Below are 18,827 nucleotides of genomic sequence, written 5' to 3'. Positions count from 1 at the left end.
TAGCGCCGTGATGGGAGAAATGGGTCGAGTTGTTCCTGGCAGGCTATTCAGTCTTACAGGCAACATATAGTTAGGATTTTAGATGGGGGCGGGGTTAGGGCAGCTTCTGCCTACTAGGAGCAAACCCATGCACCTTCGCAAACCCATACACCTAGACAACGCAACTCACACTTGTGTTGTGTTATGAATAATGATAGACCAATATATTGGCTTGCTTGGTATTTTTCCCATTTTGCGATTATCGGTTGATAACTGTGTAAGAATCACAGAAGTGATTTGTCAATGGAGTCAACACATAAGGTTTTTTCTTTAAAATGTTTGCAAATTTGAGTAAATATTGCATAAAATAAGTATTTCTTTCACCTGAGAAATGTTGCATACACAATCTGATTTGCTGTTGTTAAATTGTATTATGTTTATTAGGATTTATATCGGCCATCTTGCTCTCTAGATATCAGTATCAGGCACTGAAAAATGCATATCGATCGACCACTAGTTATGTATTGCGTTCTGGCACATTTCAAAATCAGAATCAGAATGAGCTTTATTGCGGTGCTCAAGGAACTTCTTTTGGTGATAGGAGAAACAAGTGCACACAGAACATAACAGTGAGACACAGAATATAAAACAAGGTAAGAGTATAAATAAACATAAATAATAGGACATACAGTATAACAGAATGGTGTATGTAAATGTGCAAATGGTAATGTATGTTCAAGGTAGGAGTATGTAGAGTTATTGAATTAAATGTGAATTTACATATGTACATGACATATGTCTTTACAATATTGCACTATGGGGAGTCCTGAGGCAGTTTAATTGTTCATTAGGAAAATGGCCTGAGGGTAAAAACTGTTCTTGTGCCTGGATGTCCTGGCGCTCAATGCTATGTAGCGCTGGCCAGAGGGCAACGTTTCAAAGAGGGAGTGGGCAGGGTGTGTGGGGCTCAGAGTGATTCTACCAGCACGTTTCCTCACTCTGGAGACGTACAGGTCTTGCAGGGTGGGCAGGGGGGCACCAATAATCCTCTCAGCAGTCCTGACTGTCCGTTGTATTTTCCTTCCATCTGATTTCATGGCTGAACCAAACCAGACAGTTATAGATGTACACAAGACAGACTCAATGATGGCAGAGTAGAACTGTGTCAGCAGCTCCTGTGGCAGGTTAAACTTCCTAAGCTGGCGAAGTACAACCTCCTCCGAAATCTCCACTGTTTTGAGCGTGTTCAGCCCAAGGTTGTTGTAACCGCATCAGACAGCCAGCTGATCAACCTCCCGTCTGTATGCAGATTCGTCACCATCGCTTATGAGGCAGCTGACCGTGGTGTAATCTGCAAACTTCAGGAGCTTGACAGTGGGGTCTTTTGGAGTGCAGTCATTTGTGTACAGGGAAAGGAGCAGTGGTGAGAGAACACATCCCTGAGGAGCACCAGAGCTCATAGTGAGGGTCCCGGATGTGAGTTTCCCCATTCTCACTAGCTGCTGCCTATCTGTCAGAAAGCTGGCGATCCATTGATGGATTGGTGTGGCATGGGTTAGTTTGGTTGAGAGAAGATCAGGCATGATGGTATTAAAGGCTGAAGTGAAGTCCACAAATAAGATCTATACATCCCAGTCCCAGGTCTGACGAGGTGTTGCAGGATATAATGCATTCACATGTTGACAGCATCATCCACAGACCTGTTTGCTCGATAAGCAAACCGAATTTGGTCCAGCAGGGTTATAGTGATGTCCTTCAGGAAGGCCAAAAACCAGTCTCTGAAACAACTTCATGACCAGACAGGTCTGTAGTCATTCCTGGGATTTTGGAGCAGCAGGGAACTTCACACTGCTCCAGTGATCTATTGAAGATCAGTGTGAAGATGGGGGCCAGTTGGTCAGTGCAGACTTTCAGCGAGGCAGGTGAAACACTGTCAAGGCCTGAAGCTTTCCTAGTCTTTTGTTTCTGAAAGACACATCCTCCTCGCAGATCATAAGTGCAGATTGAGTAGCAGAAGGAGGGAGGTTCCAGAAGGTGTTGGTGTGTGTGTGTGTGTGAGAGTGTGTGAAGTGAAGATCAGAGTGGGAGTTGTGCGAGACTGGGCTTTTCAAACCTACAGTAAAACACATTAAGTTCATCAGCCATTAGTTGACTCTCTACAGAATGAGGGGGAGTTGTCTTGAACTTGGTGATGCTTTTCAGAGTAGCTTCTTTTAGCCACTGATTTCCTTAGTAAGTGGGTTCCTGGCCTGGTTGCACAATATTTCAGAACACAACAATAACATGTGAAATTGAACTTGCATACCTAAAGTTTTTGCAACGAGGTACTTGCGTAAAGAATGTTTCGGGTCTAACCAACAGCTTTCCGTTTTACTGAGCATGTCAGTATATTAGCATGCACAGTTATAATCGAGCTACAGTGGGTTTTATGCTGGATGAAGTGAAACTACATCTAACTTAAAAAAAACGAGACTGGTATGATTTCAATCTGACTTATGTGGTAACGTTATTTTAAAAAGACAAATTATTTAGTCAGACTGAAATCTAAATTTTAAATAGCATTTAAATGGGTTGCTAGGCTGATTCAAATCATTAACTTGAGTGATTTGTAACGTTACAAACCCAAGTATACCATAGCCTAAACAATGCAGAAAAGAATGCATTTATGTCATGGACAATGTCATGCTCAGTAATAAAATGCCACTCTTAGAGTATCCAGTACCTGTTTGATGGTGGTGTGGTAGCGGCCGACCGATGTTCCCCTGTTGCTCTGCTGCTGGGGCAAAGATGTGCGAACCTGCTTATACTGTGGCGACACCAGCATGTGTTCTGATTTAATCACAGGTGAGGATGAGGAGGATGAAGATGAGGTGGTGGTGGACTTTGAGACGGGTGTGGCGGCCTGCTGCAGAATACGATGCTCGATCTCCTGCTCCTGCTGTAGGGCTTTGACAAAGGCGGCCTTCAGACGGCTTGTATGCTCCGCCTTCAACACTTTCTTCTGGTTGGAGCTCATGCACTGCTCACACAGGGTGGAGCTGTTGCTCTTTTCTTGTCTCCAGCGAGATGTGAAGTCTGTCTGGCACTGGGCACACGTGAAGGGTTCCTTAGGTGCCAGGGTGGACACAAACTCGGCCTGGGGCTGCTTACCTGGAAGGAAGACAAGTGTTTTAAGATTTTGCAGTCTTTTCTTCAAAACTTACCAGTCAAAAGGTTCACGACAACATATTTGTGTTGGAAGGTGATTACTTAATAGCCCAAGTCTATATGAAATTCTGGTACCTAGATATGGCTCTGGATCCTTAAAGAAAGTCTATGGGACCTTTTTGCCTATTTTAATGTCCAACAGGTGAAAATTACAATACTGATCACTTTTACAGAAAAATAAGCACAACTGCTTTTCTCTATAATATAAACCAAAGCATTCAGAAACATAATACGTTCTATTAGACTGTACTCACTTTTAGCCAGTGTATCTAGAAGGTTCTGGACAACCATCTCCAGCCCCACCAGGTAAATGAACTCATTATTGGCAGCAGAGGGCAGGAAATTGAGCTCCGCTGCTGGTGGTTTAGGTGGTGGGATCTCGAGTAGGGTTTTCTCCAACTGTTTTCGTAATGCAAGCTTGGCAGCGGCCTGACGGCTGGCAGGAGAGTCATTGACAGAGGATGTGCTGGTGCCCAAACCAGATTGAGAGGAAGTTTTTGAACCAGTTGGGGATGCCTGGACATGGGAGAACATAACGGTTTGAGGCATTTTGATGAAAAATACTAAACTGATCTTATTCTATAAAATTTCCTTCACAGAATCGGTGTCACATTTTTGTACAATCTGTGGGGAAAATGTATTTAAATATGGTTAAAAGTTAAACTAAGATGAGACAACTGCACTTTGAGTACTGCACTGCAACATGAGCATACAAAGAGGTGTGTATAGAATTTTGTGAATTATGGCTGTTTTAATACTAATTTTGTGCTTTCTGCCAAATTCTCTGCAAACCTACTTATAACTTTGTAACTTATAATGGCTTGAAGCTTTTATTCATAATTTACATCTATAAAAGTAAATGACAGTGACCTGCGGGACTAGGACACTGGCATTGGTAACATTGGCCACACGGATCAAGCCCTGCTGGATAATCCTCTGGCCCTGCACTTGTACGCTGGATACAGAGGTCCGTGGGCCCAGCAGTAGAGGTGGAGGACCAGAACCAGAGTGCTGTTGCTGCTGCTGCCTCAGGGTCGCAATCTGCTGTGGGGTCACTGCGATGGGCTACAACACAAATGAAAATGGATTAATTTTAATGGTTGACCAATAATGGGACTGAGGCCTGAATTTTTAGCCAAGTTTCATTATGACAGAGTGACACAAGACACTAAAACCACGTTACGTTTTTTCTTAAAGTGAATTATGAGTACTAAGTTGTTGCAGTACACACCTGTGAGCCTCTGACTAAGGGTGGCATGACTACTGTATTATGGGAGCCATGCTTGGAGCCCTGCACTCCACCTCGAACCAGAGGAGGAGGAATGACTGTCCCCGAGTTTCGGTTGGAGACCTAAACATAACACAAGTATTTAAGCCTCAACAGCTCAGTAACCGACAGAGCCAGTCTGAGAGAAATAGACTGAATATAACTGACCTGTAGGGGTCCTTTATTGGATGAGATGCTGCCTCTGACAAGAGGTGGAGGAGCAGCCACAGAATTGGTTGACTGAGAAAGAGAAGGGAGAGGTGAGAAATGATGTGAAAATCAGAACAAAAATGAAAGTACTGTTTGTAAACATGGCTGATTTTACTAGAAAGATGTGAACGTTTTGTTATTAGTCAAAGCTAAATAATGCGTTAAGTTGCGTCCAACAGCCTGCTAGTTATATTTTTAGCAATTTTTTGTGCTAACTGTGGGAGAGCGGTGGAATGAATTTAAATATAGTGGAATATGTTAAACGAAACAGAAATTACTACACTTTTCCTCGTAGTAAAAACAAGTTAAAATAGCAAACAAATTGTGTTCAATGACTGCGGCAATGAAATGCATAGACGAGAACTGTCTGCGTGTCAAGAAAATCTACGCAGACAATCCAACTACTGTAAATGTTGGCCTCAATTCAGCAGAAATCTGCAGAGCTTTCAATGGATTCTGGTGCAGATTCCCTGTGGATCTGGTTATGACTCCTTCGAACATCATTACGGGGAGTGCAGTTACCTTTTGTACGCCATCTTTTTGGGTCTGACTTTGCCGAAGTTTCTTCAGTAGGACGAGTTTGGCCTCCTGCAGACGCAGTTCTTCTTGCAGCTTCTTGATGATGCGTTCACGCTCGGATGGGCTGCTCTTCTTCACACCAAAAGGGAGGAAATTCAACAATTGAAGAGAACATTGTCATTTGATGTATGAATTCGGTGCATAAAACTTGATTTGCAAATACTTTGTCATGTCAAGTGCAAATGATCTGGAAAAATGAATTTCTATTTAATTGTACATTTAGACAATGTCCAAGAATGTCCATTACCATTAGCATCTCAGTATCCATCTTCTTAAAACTGTGGATGACCCCATTCATACAAGGACTAGAAGGCTCATTGTCCGACAGAACAATGACATCGTCTGGTGTCAGAGGTCGCTCTTTCTTTATATCACTGAGAGAGACAAATAGGAGAAATTATATATAGATTATGGATGAAAAAACATTTCCATGTCCCACTTTAAAATGCATTAAAAAAAATGCATTTCTTCAAAAATGATTACTTTTCCAATGTTAAAATACAATTCCATCTTAAGTATACAAATCCAACTTTAAGTAAGAATTGATTATCCCAAAAGAAAAACACTGTAGCACTATTAAAACAATTCTCTGTTTGAGATTCCCAACCAGCCTGATTCATCAACATTGGCTCAACCAATACCTATCTGTTTGGTCTACCAATTGAAGATGGGGGAAAACAGTTAGATGATGTTAATGCTGCAAAGATTATACACTTCACTTGCACTTCACTTGCAAATCCTTTAAACTAAGACAAATTTTCTGGATTTCCTGCACTGCCCACAAGAGGTCGTAATAAGACCAGTAAATTTTGTAGCTCAAGGAGCTGCACAAGAAGCTTAACTCTGATCAGAATAGCCATTTACATGTAAAGAAGGTGATCAAGTCTCATTGCTCTCATCTACAACATTAAAGACCCCTCCAAGCCGTATTTCATGCCCAGTTCAAATGAGAGAGAAAGCGGATAAGAAATGTTTCTACAAGCAGTGCTTCAGGCTTAAAAGCTACAAGCCATTCCACCAGAAAAAGACGATACTGGTCTCAAGTTGACTTCAGGAGCTCTGGGTCTACAGCCCCTCCTAAGTGATGGACTTTATGAGACGTAGGAGGAGGGGGATGGATGGCTAAAGGCCAGGCTATTGTGTGTACTCTGTCCTCAACTTTCACTGCAGGCAGGGCCCTCACATATCAACAAAGACACCCTCTTTCATGTGTGACATGGCAGCCTCTGTGCATGGGGAGTGTGGGAGAGGGCTGATGGGAAGACTGGTATTGGCACAGGCTTACTGCCACTTCTAGGATAAGGGTCACTTATTAGGCATATTGTAGTAAAAGTGCTGACCAAGAATCAAAGGATTTTTCCTGGGTCAAAAATGTTTTTCAGTGGTGTCTGAAGAACATGGTCATCCATACGCACAAATTTGGTTATTACATAATTGCAATTAATTCATATTAAAGTAATTATATAGTTGTCTATCATATTTACACTAAATATACAAGTTATTTTGAATAATCTACGTAGGATGAATGAAACCAGGATGAATATCATTACATTTCAATGCAGGAAAAACCCTGCAGAATTTTGTCATTAGTGAAACCAATTGCTTCGGAGTAGTTGCAGCTACTGGATTAGACTTTTGCATTGTCAGTTATGTAGTTGCAAGGGTGTTCGGAGTGGTTTCTAAAGCCTCTTTTCCACCATCAGGCCAAACATTTCTGAACACAATACGGAACGGTTATGGTAGCATTGCCACAGGAACATGGTTCGGCACGATTATAAAACGTTCTTGGTCCGGAATTCTCGGCATGGTTAGCTAGCCATACTCAAATGTGCTGGTAGAAAGGCATAGCGACTCGTTTAGTGTATCTTCAAGATTTTATTATGATGGTTTAACTAGTATTGTAGAATACATTTATATTTCTACACGCTTTTTTTCATCAGGGAAATAGAATACTAACTAGGAGGCACATTTTACTCTTAACTTTCCTTTTTGCGACATGGTCCGTGCCTTTGCTGTTTGTTGGCAGAGTAAAACCAGTGAAATTGGCAGTCCTAAAAACTGGAATATGCAGGAATAGCACGCCACACTCAATCTAATGTTTACCTCTTTCACCACAGCGAAAGAAGCATAACCCAGAACGGTACGGTTTTGCAACGAGAACTGTTCACCCTGATGCTTAAGTGGTTGGTTACTGATCCAAGTCAAAAGAGCTCACCCACATAGGGCTGGTTAAAAATGCAGCCCAATAGCCCTTATAAAATGAAACAAACAACAATAAAAATTAAATTATAGCTTTGGATAACAAGTAGCTTTAAAAAGTACCGGTATTCATGTATTAAAATCATACACCAGTTCTGGGTTACATTTCTTTACTTTTTAAATTTCTGAATATTTACTTAAAAACATAAAGCTGATATCTGTTTTGTATTGTTTTGATTTGTTCAATTGCATGTAATTTGTTTATTTGTTCTTTATTACTGACCATTTAATTTTCTTGAATAATTACTCAACTTCAAACAATGTTTAAATCAAACTAGTATTTTTTGTAGCATCAAAATTGGTTGAGAATTATCAAATTTCTTTCATATGCTAGTAAAATGGACATTATAACTGAAATACAGCCCATCTAACTTCATCAGAATCAAAAGCTTGTGAATTGTAATCGAATAAGGAAATCTGTATCAAGACTAGGGCTGCACAATTAATAGAAAAAATAAATACAAAATAGTAGAGATTACAATGACTGCAGCAGCACTTAGTGTCAACTGCAGAACTCCCTTTAGGCGTTTTCCAGAAACGTCTTGTGTCTTTTTTGAAACATTGAGCAACGTAACGATCAGAGACATGTCTGTTGTATGCAATAGTGCAATAATAAATCAGTCACTGCATCCGAATATCCATTCTTCCTTACTTTATAGTATATATCAAAAACAGAATGCCAAAGGAATACTATGTCAGAATCCTCAGAATTCATAAATGAGTAAGCAAGAAATACCTGGATGAATGACTATTTCCACTGAGATTCTAAAGTGCGGATCAATTGGACACTAAATGCTGCTTGTTCAACAAAACCAGAAGATATTATTTTCATGGTTTTTGTTCTTGTTTCGAAAACAGGGAACGTTTAGGCAAATATATAAAATATACTATTTAGCCAAGACGGTTGCTATTTTTAAAATGAATGGGAGACATTGGAAAGGCCATGGATGTAGAAAATGAAGTTCCGCATTAAAAGGTAAAACAGCCAATTGTCTTTTAGAACTAAAGATGTATTTTTAGCATGATTTGAGCTCAAGAAGCACAATTTATTATACCATTGTTGTCAGACTTTTTCTTTGATTGTAATCTCGACAAAGAAGATTTCAGACTTTCCACATTAAAGTAGCGTTACATGTATGGATGGGCTGATGGCGTTCCAAGATGGACTGGCAGGCTACGACTTTGAGTGGACTACCTTACCTTGAAAAGAACATTGGTTTAGATTAGCCTGGGCACAGACAGAAGCAGACTTATTTTATTGCATTTTCTGCACTGACTTAGTTGAAAATAAAATCTCAGAAATTTTGCAGAATGGATTAAAACATAGTAAAATGCGTTGAGAGTACTTCAGTCTTGATGGCTGCTGAAGGTTCAAAATCAAATGATCTAATAAGCATACAAGGGGAAAGGGAAGGTGAGGAAATTTGAAAATGAATGAATCACAACTCGGCAGAAATCTGCAGTTTCAGTAACAGTTCTAGAGAGTTTACCATAGTCTGCTGCATATTTTATGTTTCATGAACTAGGATTTATACCTTAATTATTTATATCTTAAAAATGCAGTTGCCCTAAACAAAGATTACCTCAAAAGCTAACACATGGACTAAAAGCCATAAGAATTTCAACATCCACTTCATGGGGTCATTCATATTTGGGGGTTAGGAGTTTTTCTAAACTCTTTACTCCAGTTATGGGGAATAGTTCTAGTAATGCTTGCCTTGACAGCATGGCAACATAATCCTAAACTCCTGTAATCCGGAACAAACACTTGGAATGGCAGGATGGCTCCAAAGTCTGAGCATCCATTCCTCACACAGCACTAAAATGGCATGACGAAGAGGGGTCAAGTAAACTCTCCAAATGCAAGACCTATTCTAGTACATTTACACTTAAAAGAGAGGAAGAAACAATACATATCCATGAACAGCACTTAACGGTCACTTTCCAGGTCCACTTAGTGTTCCTTTAAAGCAAGTGAATCAATTAAAGCTATCCTCCATAGTGTCCAAATTTACTGGAACCACTCAGAGTATTGTATGGTTTCCTCATGGGAGCACTTGTTATGCATATCTAATGGGCTGCTGAGTCAGTATCTGCATCAAAATGACAACTTAACACTAACCATATCTTTGCTAAAAATGACCTATATCACTTCCTGTGTGTGATTCAGCACCAATAAGATCACATGATGCAAGAATTTCCATCTGGTCACATGACTCACACCCTCCCTTTTCTTTAACTGTTCCTGCCAGTGTGGAAACCATGGCAACGACCGGCTGAAACCAGTTTGTGACAGGCCTCGTTTAGCAAAGTCAGGCAGGCTTCAGGTGTGATAGAAAATGCTTTGAACTTTAAGTGGGATATGGGACCCGAGGGAAGACTGAAATGCTGAGCAAGCACAATCTTGAGTATGCTCTCTGGGAAAAGTTTAGTGTTCGATGGCCGTGTTTGCAGAGCGTGACATCTTTCACTCAACTTTCTTCCCCTCCCCCACCCCACATGGCATCAGGCCACCTCCTTTGTCCTCTTCTCTTTATCATGAGCTCAGCTCTTGTGGTTCGTCACTATCTTTGTTTGTTTGTTTCATTCAAATTGCCATTACAAGTCAGTGGGAACTGCCACCTTCAAATTATGGTGCTAAATGTTCACCATTTAGACATTTCAAAACTTGGGTTGCCATTTGCACAGTGATAATTTAATTTTTATTGTAAGTGGTGCTTGTTACAGTTAACACCAAACCTTAATTATTACACTTGCCACATACTTAGTCCTGCACCGTTCGTGCTACAGATATGAATGATGCCTCATATCTTTGTATGGGGAGAACTGGGAAAAGTTACGAGCCAAATTTGAAGTTGCACTACCATCATGAACACCACAGGTCATGCGTCACATGCACGGCAAGTTATCACAAATGCATCCCACTTTATTAATCACAAATCATTTAAACATTCTCATGGATGTAAATGTGGTCACCCATTTACACAATTAAAATAAAGTTTTTATGAAAGCTTTTTCTGCTGCGTCTATAAGATCATTTTCATGTCAGTTTCTGTCTTTATACATTTCGATTTGATTGTCTCTTTTAATGCTGAATTAATTCCATGGCATTTAGAATCAAATTTGTTTTTAAACACCAAAGCTAAAGCACCACCAGGCAACTCTTTAAAAACAGACTTAACCTAAGCTGAATCGTGTAAATCTGTAGTCATGTCCTTCTTTGCATCTACTTTATACTTTGTTTACTTTACCTACTAGATGCTCTGAATATAAAGCCTCTGCTAAATGCAGAGTCTCAGAGAATCAACCTGAGGTTAAGTGCATTCAATAACAGCACAAGTGTGAAATTGCAGGTGTGAAATCTCTAATTCTACAGCTAACACGTCACCACTTGTGCTAGCAAGCACTTTCATTAATTACCTAATTAAATCTCTTGATACACACAATTTTCTTTCTTTTAGTGTGCCAAAACATTTATTTGAATGAGTGTTGCCTACCTCTTGGATGTGCTCATGTCCATGGGCTCGTTACCGGTCTGCACCTCCACCTTGATAGTGGCCTTCACTTCTCCGTCCCTCATGATGTTGGCCACCTTGTTGGCCGGTTCGCTTCTGGTCTTCAGTCCATCCACAGCTTCCAGTTTAACCCTTTTTAAGTCAGGGTCTGCAGCAGGGGCATCTCTCTCCAGCGCCCGCTTCTGACTTCGCGTCTGACGCACAACATCTTCTGACATCTTCTCACCTGTAAATGAACATCATAAAATGAGTCAAGCATTCAGAAAGAAAATCAGCTTTGATCAGATTGAGTTGATAAGACAAAAAAAATAAGTATAGCCTAATAAACTATACAATATAGAAGTTGACCAAAGAGTTTTTAATGGCCAATACCGATATCTCGAGAACAAGCTAGCTGATACACCCAAAATGAACAAAACACTCATTTCATAGTTAAAAATTTCCTCAAACCACTGAAAACAAAAATTGTTTATTATACATTGACAAAGCTGTCAGATCTTGAAATTTAAAATGAAGAATGAGTACTTTTGTTAGAGCCCAACAGTCTGGTGCCAAAAGTAAAAATAGCATTTCTATTTTTCATAGGGGAACGCAGCCTTCGTTCGCCACATTTTGGAGGATGCATCAGGTGCATCCTTCATGGCCTTCAATCACCCATAATCCTTGGCAAAATTAATATTATATATATATATATATATGTATATAAAAAAAGAAAATATCAGAACAAATCAGACGGATGTGCACCCTCCTGGTGGCTTCATCCATTTCTACAAATTTGTTGTAGTGGTTCATAAATAATGTTTTCCTGAAATTTTCATGCCATGACCGTGCGGGCAGAAACCTTTATGACGTATCCATGCAGTTATACTAGACTGACCAGTCTCATTCATAGCACTGAATGCTGAGGAGGATCCTAGCCAGCAGCCTCAGAAGGACTGGTCTAGCTAGGCTGCAGCCTTTCATTTGAGAAGCACCCAGAGTCATCTCACTACACTCTGAAATAGGGTTGTCACGATAACATAATCATATCTTACAATACTATACCTGCTAAAGTATCCCAATACCACATGAGTGTGTTAATTCTTCACAACAAATTTGGTTCTAAGAAACTAATCATTCCACTCGTTGCTCTGGATGTGGTGAAAATAACGGATAGATGACCTGGGAGAAGGCTCAAATGAACTAACTTGTTACCTAATACATTCCCAGTTTGATTTAAAAAATAAAAATATAATTCCAGTTGCCAGTTCAAATGGCAACGTCTTTAAACTTTTATTCCATTATTTCAGTGAATATTTGAATGTTGGTAACATAAAAATAAAGACTGTTTTGAGCAGCCGTTTCATTATTATAACCACTTCAGACTCGGTCTCCTGGTAAACAGCAGCGCAAGTGCAAATTGCACACATACAGTTTGATCGCACGGCTCAGGGATGTGATCTAATTATAAGAGCAAAGTTAGCAAAGTTACCGTCACCATGCATTTGTAATTGGAAATAAAATGAAACAAGTGCAATGTTCGATTTTTCAGAAACACTGTAAATGTTTAGATAAAGCATTTAGGTTAAATGAAGTGGCACAAACCCGTGTGTATTCTGCAGAGGCAGTGGGATGTGTCAGAAGGTGTTTAATAAGGTTGCTTGTGTTTCCCCTTTGGCTTGAAATCTCTGTTAACATTCACGGCAGATGGGTTTTCCAGGTCTCATCAGCCAAAACCCAAAATAATTCCAAATCTCGCTACGTGAATTGTGTTGTGAAAAAGCTTCTTACTCTCCAAAGTTTTATTTAAATCCATATTATCCATTAGTCGATACGACCGTCAAATTAACACGTTGGGATTCAGATGTGTGTGATTGAAGCATGGGAAAACCACTCATTGTTGAATAAACAATACCATTACCTTCCTGTAATTATTTTATTTGATTACATAATTTGCAAGGCTTCATGTGATTGTAGTTCATTCCCTCTTTAAAGACAGGGAGTACACAGTCATGTACCTTTGTCAGATTTTCATATACCTTTTTAGCTTCAAGTCAAAAGTCTGTTTTGATTCGTGGCTTAGAACTCTTATGCAGGATTTTATTAAATACCCATGTAAAAATACTAATAGTTCCAGAACAAAGATGGCTCCCTCTTTTAGCCAAGCCGGCAAGGGTATTAGTAATTTATTTATTAAATAAATAGGTTATTAGTCTATCATTAATATTGTACTACTTGTGAAAAGAGCCAATCATGGAACAAGTTTTTCTAAATGCCATTTTACCGGAAAGACCATCGCCATCCATACTAGCAATTTAGGCCTATATCGGCTTATACCTGTACAAGACAACTCAAAGAGATGCATTATGCAGATATACGAAGGAGGTATACAATATACGGTTTTTGCAGATGCAAAGAAAACTGTGGAGTTAGATGCATGTCTTAAAAAGAGAGCCTATGCATACAAGTTCTCAAGAAGTTTGAGGTAAACCCCACAAACAGGAAAGACAATCGCACATAGAATTTACATTCTATCCTGGATTATGACAACAGCCAGGGAGCTTAAACTAAGGTTTAAAATATGCATGCAACCAAATGCAAATGGAAACAAATCTATTATTTGGGTTCATTCACATAACGATTGCTGTATTTAAGACAGCTCTGCCTATAGGAGACGTGCTGACCTACCTGTCTTAAATATAATATCAGACTCAACAGCCAGGCCTGCTCTCATCTGCTGTGACATCACTGGGGCTCCGCATGACCCTTCCCATGATTCCATGGGACACAAAGCATTTCCCTGAAAACCAGTTCAAACCGGTTGGTGGACGCAGCCGAGAGACACAAGCAGGTTTTTAACCCCTTGAGAGACTGACTGGCAGTGAATGTGGCCACACAGACGTGCGGGTTTGCCAGTGGGGGATGGGCCATATGCATTCCAAAACACAAGTCTTTCTGAGATGAGGAGGAAGTGTCCACCCATTTGTTGCTAGCAAAATAACAACCAGCACAGTGGTCTTGACAATAAAGGTTATTCAATGAACCAAATAAGCTCATGTCCAGCAAATAAAAACTTTTGAGTAGCCTAGACATTTAAGTGAATTAATTCTGTCATCATTTTCATTCTAGGTGAACTATCACTTTGACAAGCAATTCTTGAATTAAAAGGCAAGTTCTGTCACTTTCACAAAAAGAATCGGGCCATACAAGAGATTGAACAAGCAAACCTGAAGTTTGTCCAACAATTTGCCAAACGTTTCTCTTGAAATGATGCTGGCGTTCAACCAGATGCTGGTCAATTTTTAGTGTGGTCACACATATAATCACCAATGTAAATGAGCACTGGACAAAGCTCTTAAAAGTAGGTCACCAAACCTGTCAACTGACAGTTAGAAATGTAGGCAGCGAAGTGTTTTGCACAATAACTGGATGTCCGTTGACAAGAAAATCTCTAAGCAAGAATACCTTAAAGGAGTCTTTCAGGCCCTGTTGACCTGGTATCAAGATGCATTCCAATCCCAAGTGGACATCGAGACACATCACCATTTAAACCTGGTCATGATATGCATCTCTGTTTACCACTTGTGTTTAGAATTCAAGGGGATGGTCTCTTGATTTCACGACGACATACATCAATCACATTGGTGTAGAAAGAAAGAACTGTCCGCATGTCTAGGAAAACTAGGCACTGCTTGAAAGATGTCCCGGCATGCGGGGAAACCAAGTATACTTGAACAAAGTTTGGATCAGTAGAGTGAAAATATTCTACAAAAACAAATGTTTGCCTAAAGAAATGTGTGAATAAGTTCCTTCATCAGTTGTAACTAATTTAGTCATACACAAGCCACATGTTCTTGTTAGGAAATGGAGGCTTGTTGCCGAAACAGCTGACACGTGGCTTGTATGGCCTCATGGGAATCGGATAGCATCAGTAGTTGCTCACATCTATGCATCATTCATGCCTCGCTATATAGCCTACTACAACAGGGTTTGTTATGAACTAAAAAAAATTAAAAGAAATACTACTACATTATCATTGATTCCATTACTGATACACATTAGGTTTAAAGCCCAGCTTATACCAGACCAGGCAAAATGACAGCATTACACAAGCAAGAAAGCCTTATGTCTTAATATCAACATGGACTACACCGAGGATTATTTATGTTTGAGTATCAGCATTCAGATTTAAACCATGATGTCACTCAACTGCAAGCCAGCTGCGAAAAGCTTTTTTACTAATTATACTGTCATTAACTTTACGTCACAGACTTAAGATTATGTTTCCTGCATCACTCCAGTTGTTTTAAAAATTGTATTAATCTTTTTTATTATTATTATTAATTGTCTTGCCAACAAATTGTATAATTTATCCTAATCATTTATTCAATTGACTTTTAAAGGCTCTATTTTCTGTAAAGCTGTTTTAAATTGTATGAACTGTGAAAAGCAAAACACAAGTTACTCTGACTTGACCCGTTTGAACCAAGCGACACTGCAGAAACAGTGACTCAGCAGCTAGGACTATATTCTTCACCTGTGCATTCGATAACAGTGCAACAGCAGTGTATTGGATTGTTTCGAGTCAAGTGAAAATGTCAATACATGCCACATTGTGGCAAGCTGGGAGTGTGGTGACTATCTTCACAGGGTCAACTGAAGGCGAGTCGTCTAATGTAATGCCTGCCCATAGGGCGCAGACCAGGCAAGACAATAGGAGTCAATTGCCAACCCTCTAAAACATCACAGCATGGTGGCAATACAAGCCAAAATAGATTTGTGCATCTTCTGGAGAAAATGTGAGCAGTTCTTGCCATTGCAAAACTCACCAGCACGATGCTACGGTGTTGTAGGTGGTTGTCAGGTTTTGCAGAGGTTTTCCGTTTTCTGTTCTGGTTTCAGTTGTTAGCAGCACACTGCTAGGCGGTTGCTTACAGGCCCAAGTCAATAGAGTGCTACAGCGTCTACCCATTTTTGCAGCCGTCTTTGTACCTAAATAATTTTTCCCATAGGGATTTCAAAAAATCCTTAGGAAAAGAGTTCTAAGCCATGGACCTAACCTAACCAGCTCTGCGGTGGATCACAACATTACAAACTATGATTTGAAGCAAAATCTGACAAAAAGACAAAGGTTCAAGACAATCTAGACAATGTTCTAGATAATGTCTTAAATAAGGGCACGAACTTCAATGAAACCCTATATATGATGTAATCAAATTCAAAACAAAGGAAAAATATAAAACAATTGATTTTAAGTTGATGTTTATAGTTAGAAAATATATTTTGAAATATTCAGATATAAATAAATTTATAAATAGTTTGAGAGTGTAGGGAGATGACTTGATTGCATAATTCACAGTGCAACATGGGAATGGGCGGTCACTGCAGAGGTAGGGTATGTAGTTCATAACCAGGAATTCCGCTATTAGACATGTTTTTTTATTTTTATGAATTTGAAATAATGCGGACTGATTAGAAGCATATACCATCAATGAACAACCTCGGAGCTCATGGCAGGTCTGTCTATTGAGGTTTATAAGCTATCCTTAAAACTAATTTACATCCATTGTAAAAAAACAAAAACAAAAAGGGGATTTACGCACCATTTAGCCCACCCCCAAGTCTCAATGTTATCTTTGGTCCCTAGGATCACCGCAAAGTATGTATAAGGAGGGTTTTTTTTTCTCCTCACTTTTTATCATCTGCCTTACAACATTAGTAAGTCTGATTATTTATAAAATCACCACACCTCTAATCAACTAGTCACACAATATGAGGAATTATGTTTGTAGCACAAACAGTGCATGGCTCTGGGTTACTGGCAGAAGTTCAATACTTAAGGTTAGAGTTTTGTTCAAATCCCTAACCACAAGTATGAGCAAAAGTAAGCGATGCTTGCTTTAGGATTAGCTTGAAACAGAGATGAGAACTGATACACAGGCCAAACAGTGCTGGACTGGGCATTATGTCCCAAGTCTGAGTGTTTCCAGAGTTGTATGCGTCAACTGCTTTTACAGTTTACAAGGCTTGTCCACTTAACAAGGACTTCCTTATTGTGTCACAAACAGACAAAAAATAAATAAAATCTGTTGATCAGACACAAAAAAATTATGTTTCAGGTGAGCAGAGTCTAACATGCTACAGATGTCCTACTGGATCTCTCAAAACTAACACGTCTTCTCACCCACATTGATGAAGTGGCTGCCAAGAGGGTTGAGTCAAAAGTGCCCCTGTCAACTTCAATTCTGCATATCAAGGGTTAACCCCTGCCATTTTAACACCACAGACAGATCAGGCCATGAGGGTGTTACCTAACAAAATGGACGTCGTTAACCCTGTATCTGCCGGAAGATCCACCTGGTATGCCCCCTAGCAACAGCACACATGCAAATGACAAAGCAAATGACTGCTTTTCACGTGGGCTCAAAAGAATGCTCCTGCTGTAAGAACAGTTGCAAGCACCCCCCCACACACACACACACACACACACACACACACACATCTACCCATCCCCCACTGTGATCTCAAACAGACTAGAGTGCAAATGTACACTGACGCTCACATCTGTGGTGGCAGCAACAAAGTGCATTTCATTTACAGTAACTACGTCACAAGACACACAAACAATCGTATCTCTATGGGAGTTATCTGACTATTACAAATCCATGATGTATGAACAAATCCATATGAATGGTTCACCTTCATAATCCCACTGTCAAACTTTACTAATCGGCTGATGCCTTAATTTAGTTTGAAGCACTTGGTTTGAATGTCAGCCGGGATGATGTTAATACTCTCTCTGTCTGTCGGGTCGAGGCAAAGATTCTACAGGAACTGACCAGGGACAAGCCGACTAGTATTTTGTACATGGCTCTGGGTTCAACCTAACAATTAAGATTGGCCACAAGTGAAACAAAACTATGAGCAGAATTCCTTAAATTTTTAAAAGGAATTAATCAAGCTAGACCAACTAGTCAACTATCAGGGCTCCAAGCTAAAATCTATTTTAGAAGCACTCGTGCTTCATTAATTCAACAAAGTCTACAGTACGTAATGGGCTAAAATCTACCAGTGTCGATAGGTTATTCTTATGCCGTTTCTCAACTTGTAGCAATAAACAGCTGTCGTTTAATGCGTTTGTGACCACACATGTTGTCCACAATAGAGCATACATAAGCAGGCATTAAGAATTACTACAGATTTCATAAACAAAAGATGCCTGATACAAAGGGCAAATTGTATTGTAAAATTATTCAAGTTATTTTTTTCAGTTAACCTTACAGGTAACACCAAACAACATCAGTCCTGACTGATCATCTAATAAACTAAACATATATTGATGATACTATACTTACAATTGCAATTAACAAACATATTGGCAATTATTAACTGATTAGTAGTTCATCAACATCCAAATATATTACATAACTTTCATGACATTCATAACTACATGAATGTATTTTCACTTTTATCTGTTAAGCAATATAATATAATAATGCTTAAATGTTATTCACAAAAGAAATAAAATGTTAATGTATTTTCTATGACATGAACATAAAAACATGTGCTTGAACAGTGGATCTCAACCGTTTTACCTTAAACCAGCTTTACATGGTATTTTTGTTAATTCAAATTCAATGAACACTCTTGTTCTCTATGTGCAGGCGAGAGAGAGAGCGAGAGAAAGAGATTTGACAATACTGTAAAAAAAATTGAGGAGTGTGCGAGAAAATATTTAATGAAATAAATAACTCGCCTCTTTTAAACAAACAAACAAAAAAAATATCTATATCCAATGAGCGGCTGTTCTGTGGACGGAAACGCCTTGTTGA

At 39.4% G+C, this 18,827-nt stretch overlaps 1 protein-coding gene across 2 annotated transcripts in view; it reads right to left on the bottom strand.

The window, feature by feature from the left end:
* Positions 1 to 18,827, bottom strand: part of LOC127639948 (transcriptional repressor p66-alpha-like) — a 36,868-nt gene that overhangs the window by 2,606 nt on the left and 15,435 nt on the right. For both annotated transcript variants that reach the window (XM_052122298.1, XM_052122299.1), the window contains exons 2-9: positions 10,999 to 11,242; positions 5,490 to 5,616; positions 5,186 to 5,314; positions 4,622 to 4,693; positions 4,418 to 4,537; positions 4,057 to 4,251; positions 3,441 to 3,702; positions 2,702 to 3,129 (exon numbers count right to left, since the gene is read on the bottom strand). In XM_052122298.1, the coding sequence (XP_051978258.1) occupies positions 2,702 to 3,129; positions 3,441 to 3,702; positions 4,057 to 4,251; positions 4,418 to 4,537; positions 4,622 to 4,693; positions 5,186 to 5,314; positions 5,490 to 5,616; positions 10,999 to 11,242 (1,577 nt within the window). The remainder of the gene's footprint in view (positions 1 to 2,701; positions 3,130 to 3,440; positions 3,703 to 4,056; positions 4,252 to 4,417; positions 4,538 to 4,621; positions 4,694 to 5,185; positions 5,315 to 5,489; positions 5,617 to 10,998; positions 11,243 to 18,827) is intronic.

The sequence above is a fragment of the Xyrauchen texanus genome, chromosome 48 (genome assembly GCF_025860055.1).
Source record: "Xyrauchen texanus isolate HMW12.3.18 chromosome 48, RBS_HiC_50CHRs, whole genome shotgun sequence".
Lineage (NCBI taxonomy): Eukaryota > Metazoa > Chordata > Actinopteri > Cypriniformes > Catostomidae > Xyrauchen > Xyrauchen texanus.
This window is presented reverse-complemented; position numbering and strand designations above follow the sequence as displayed.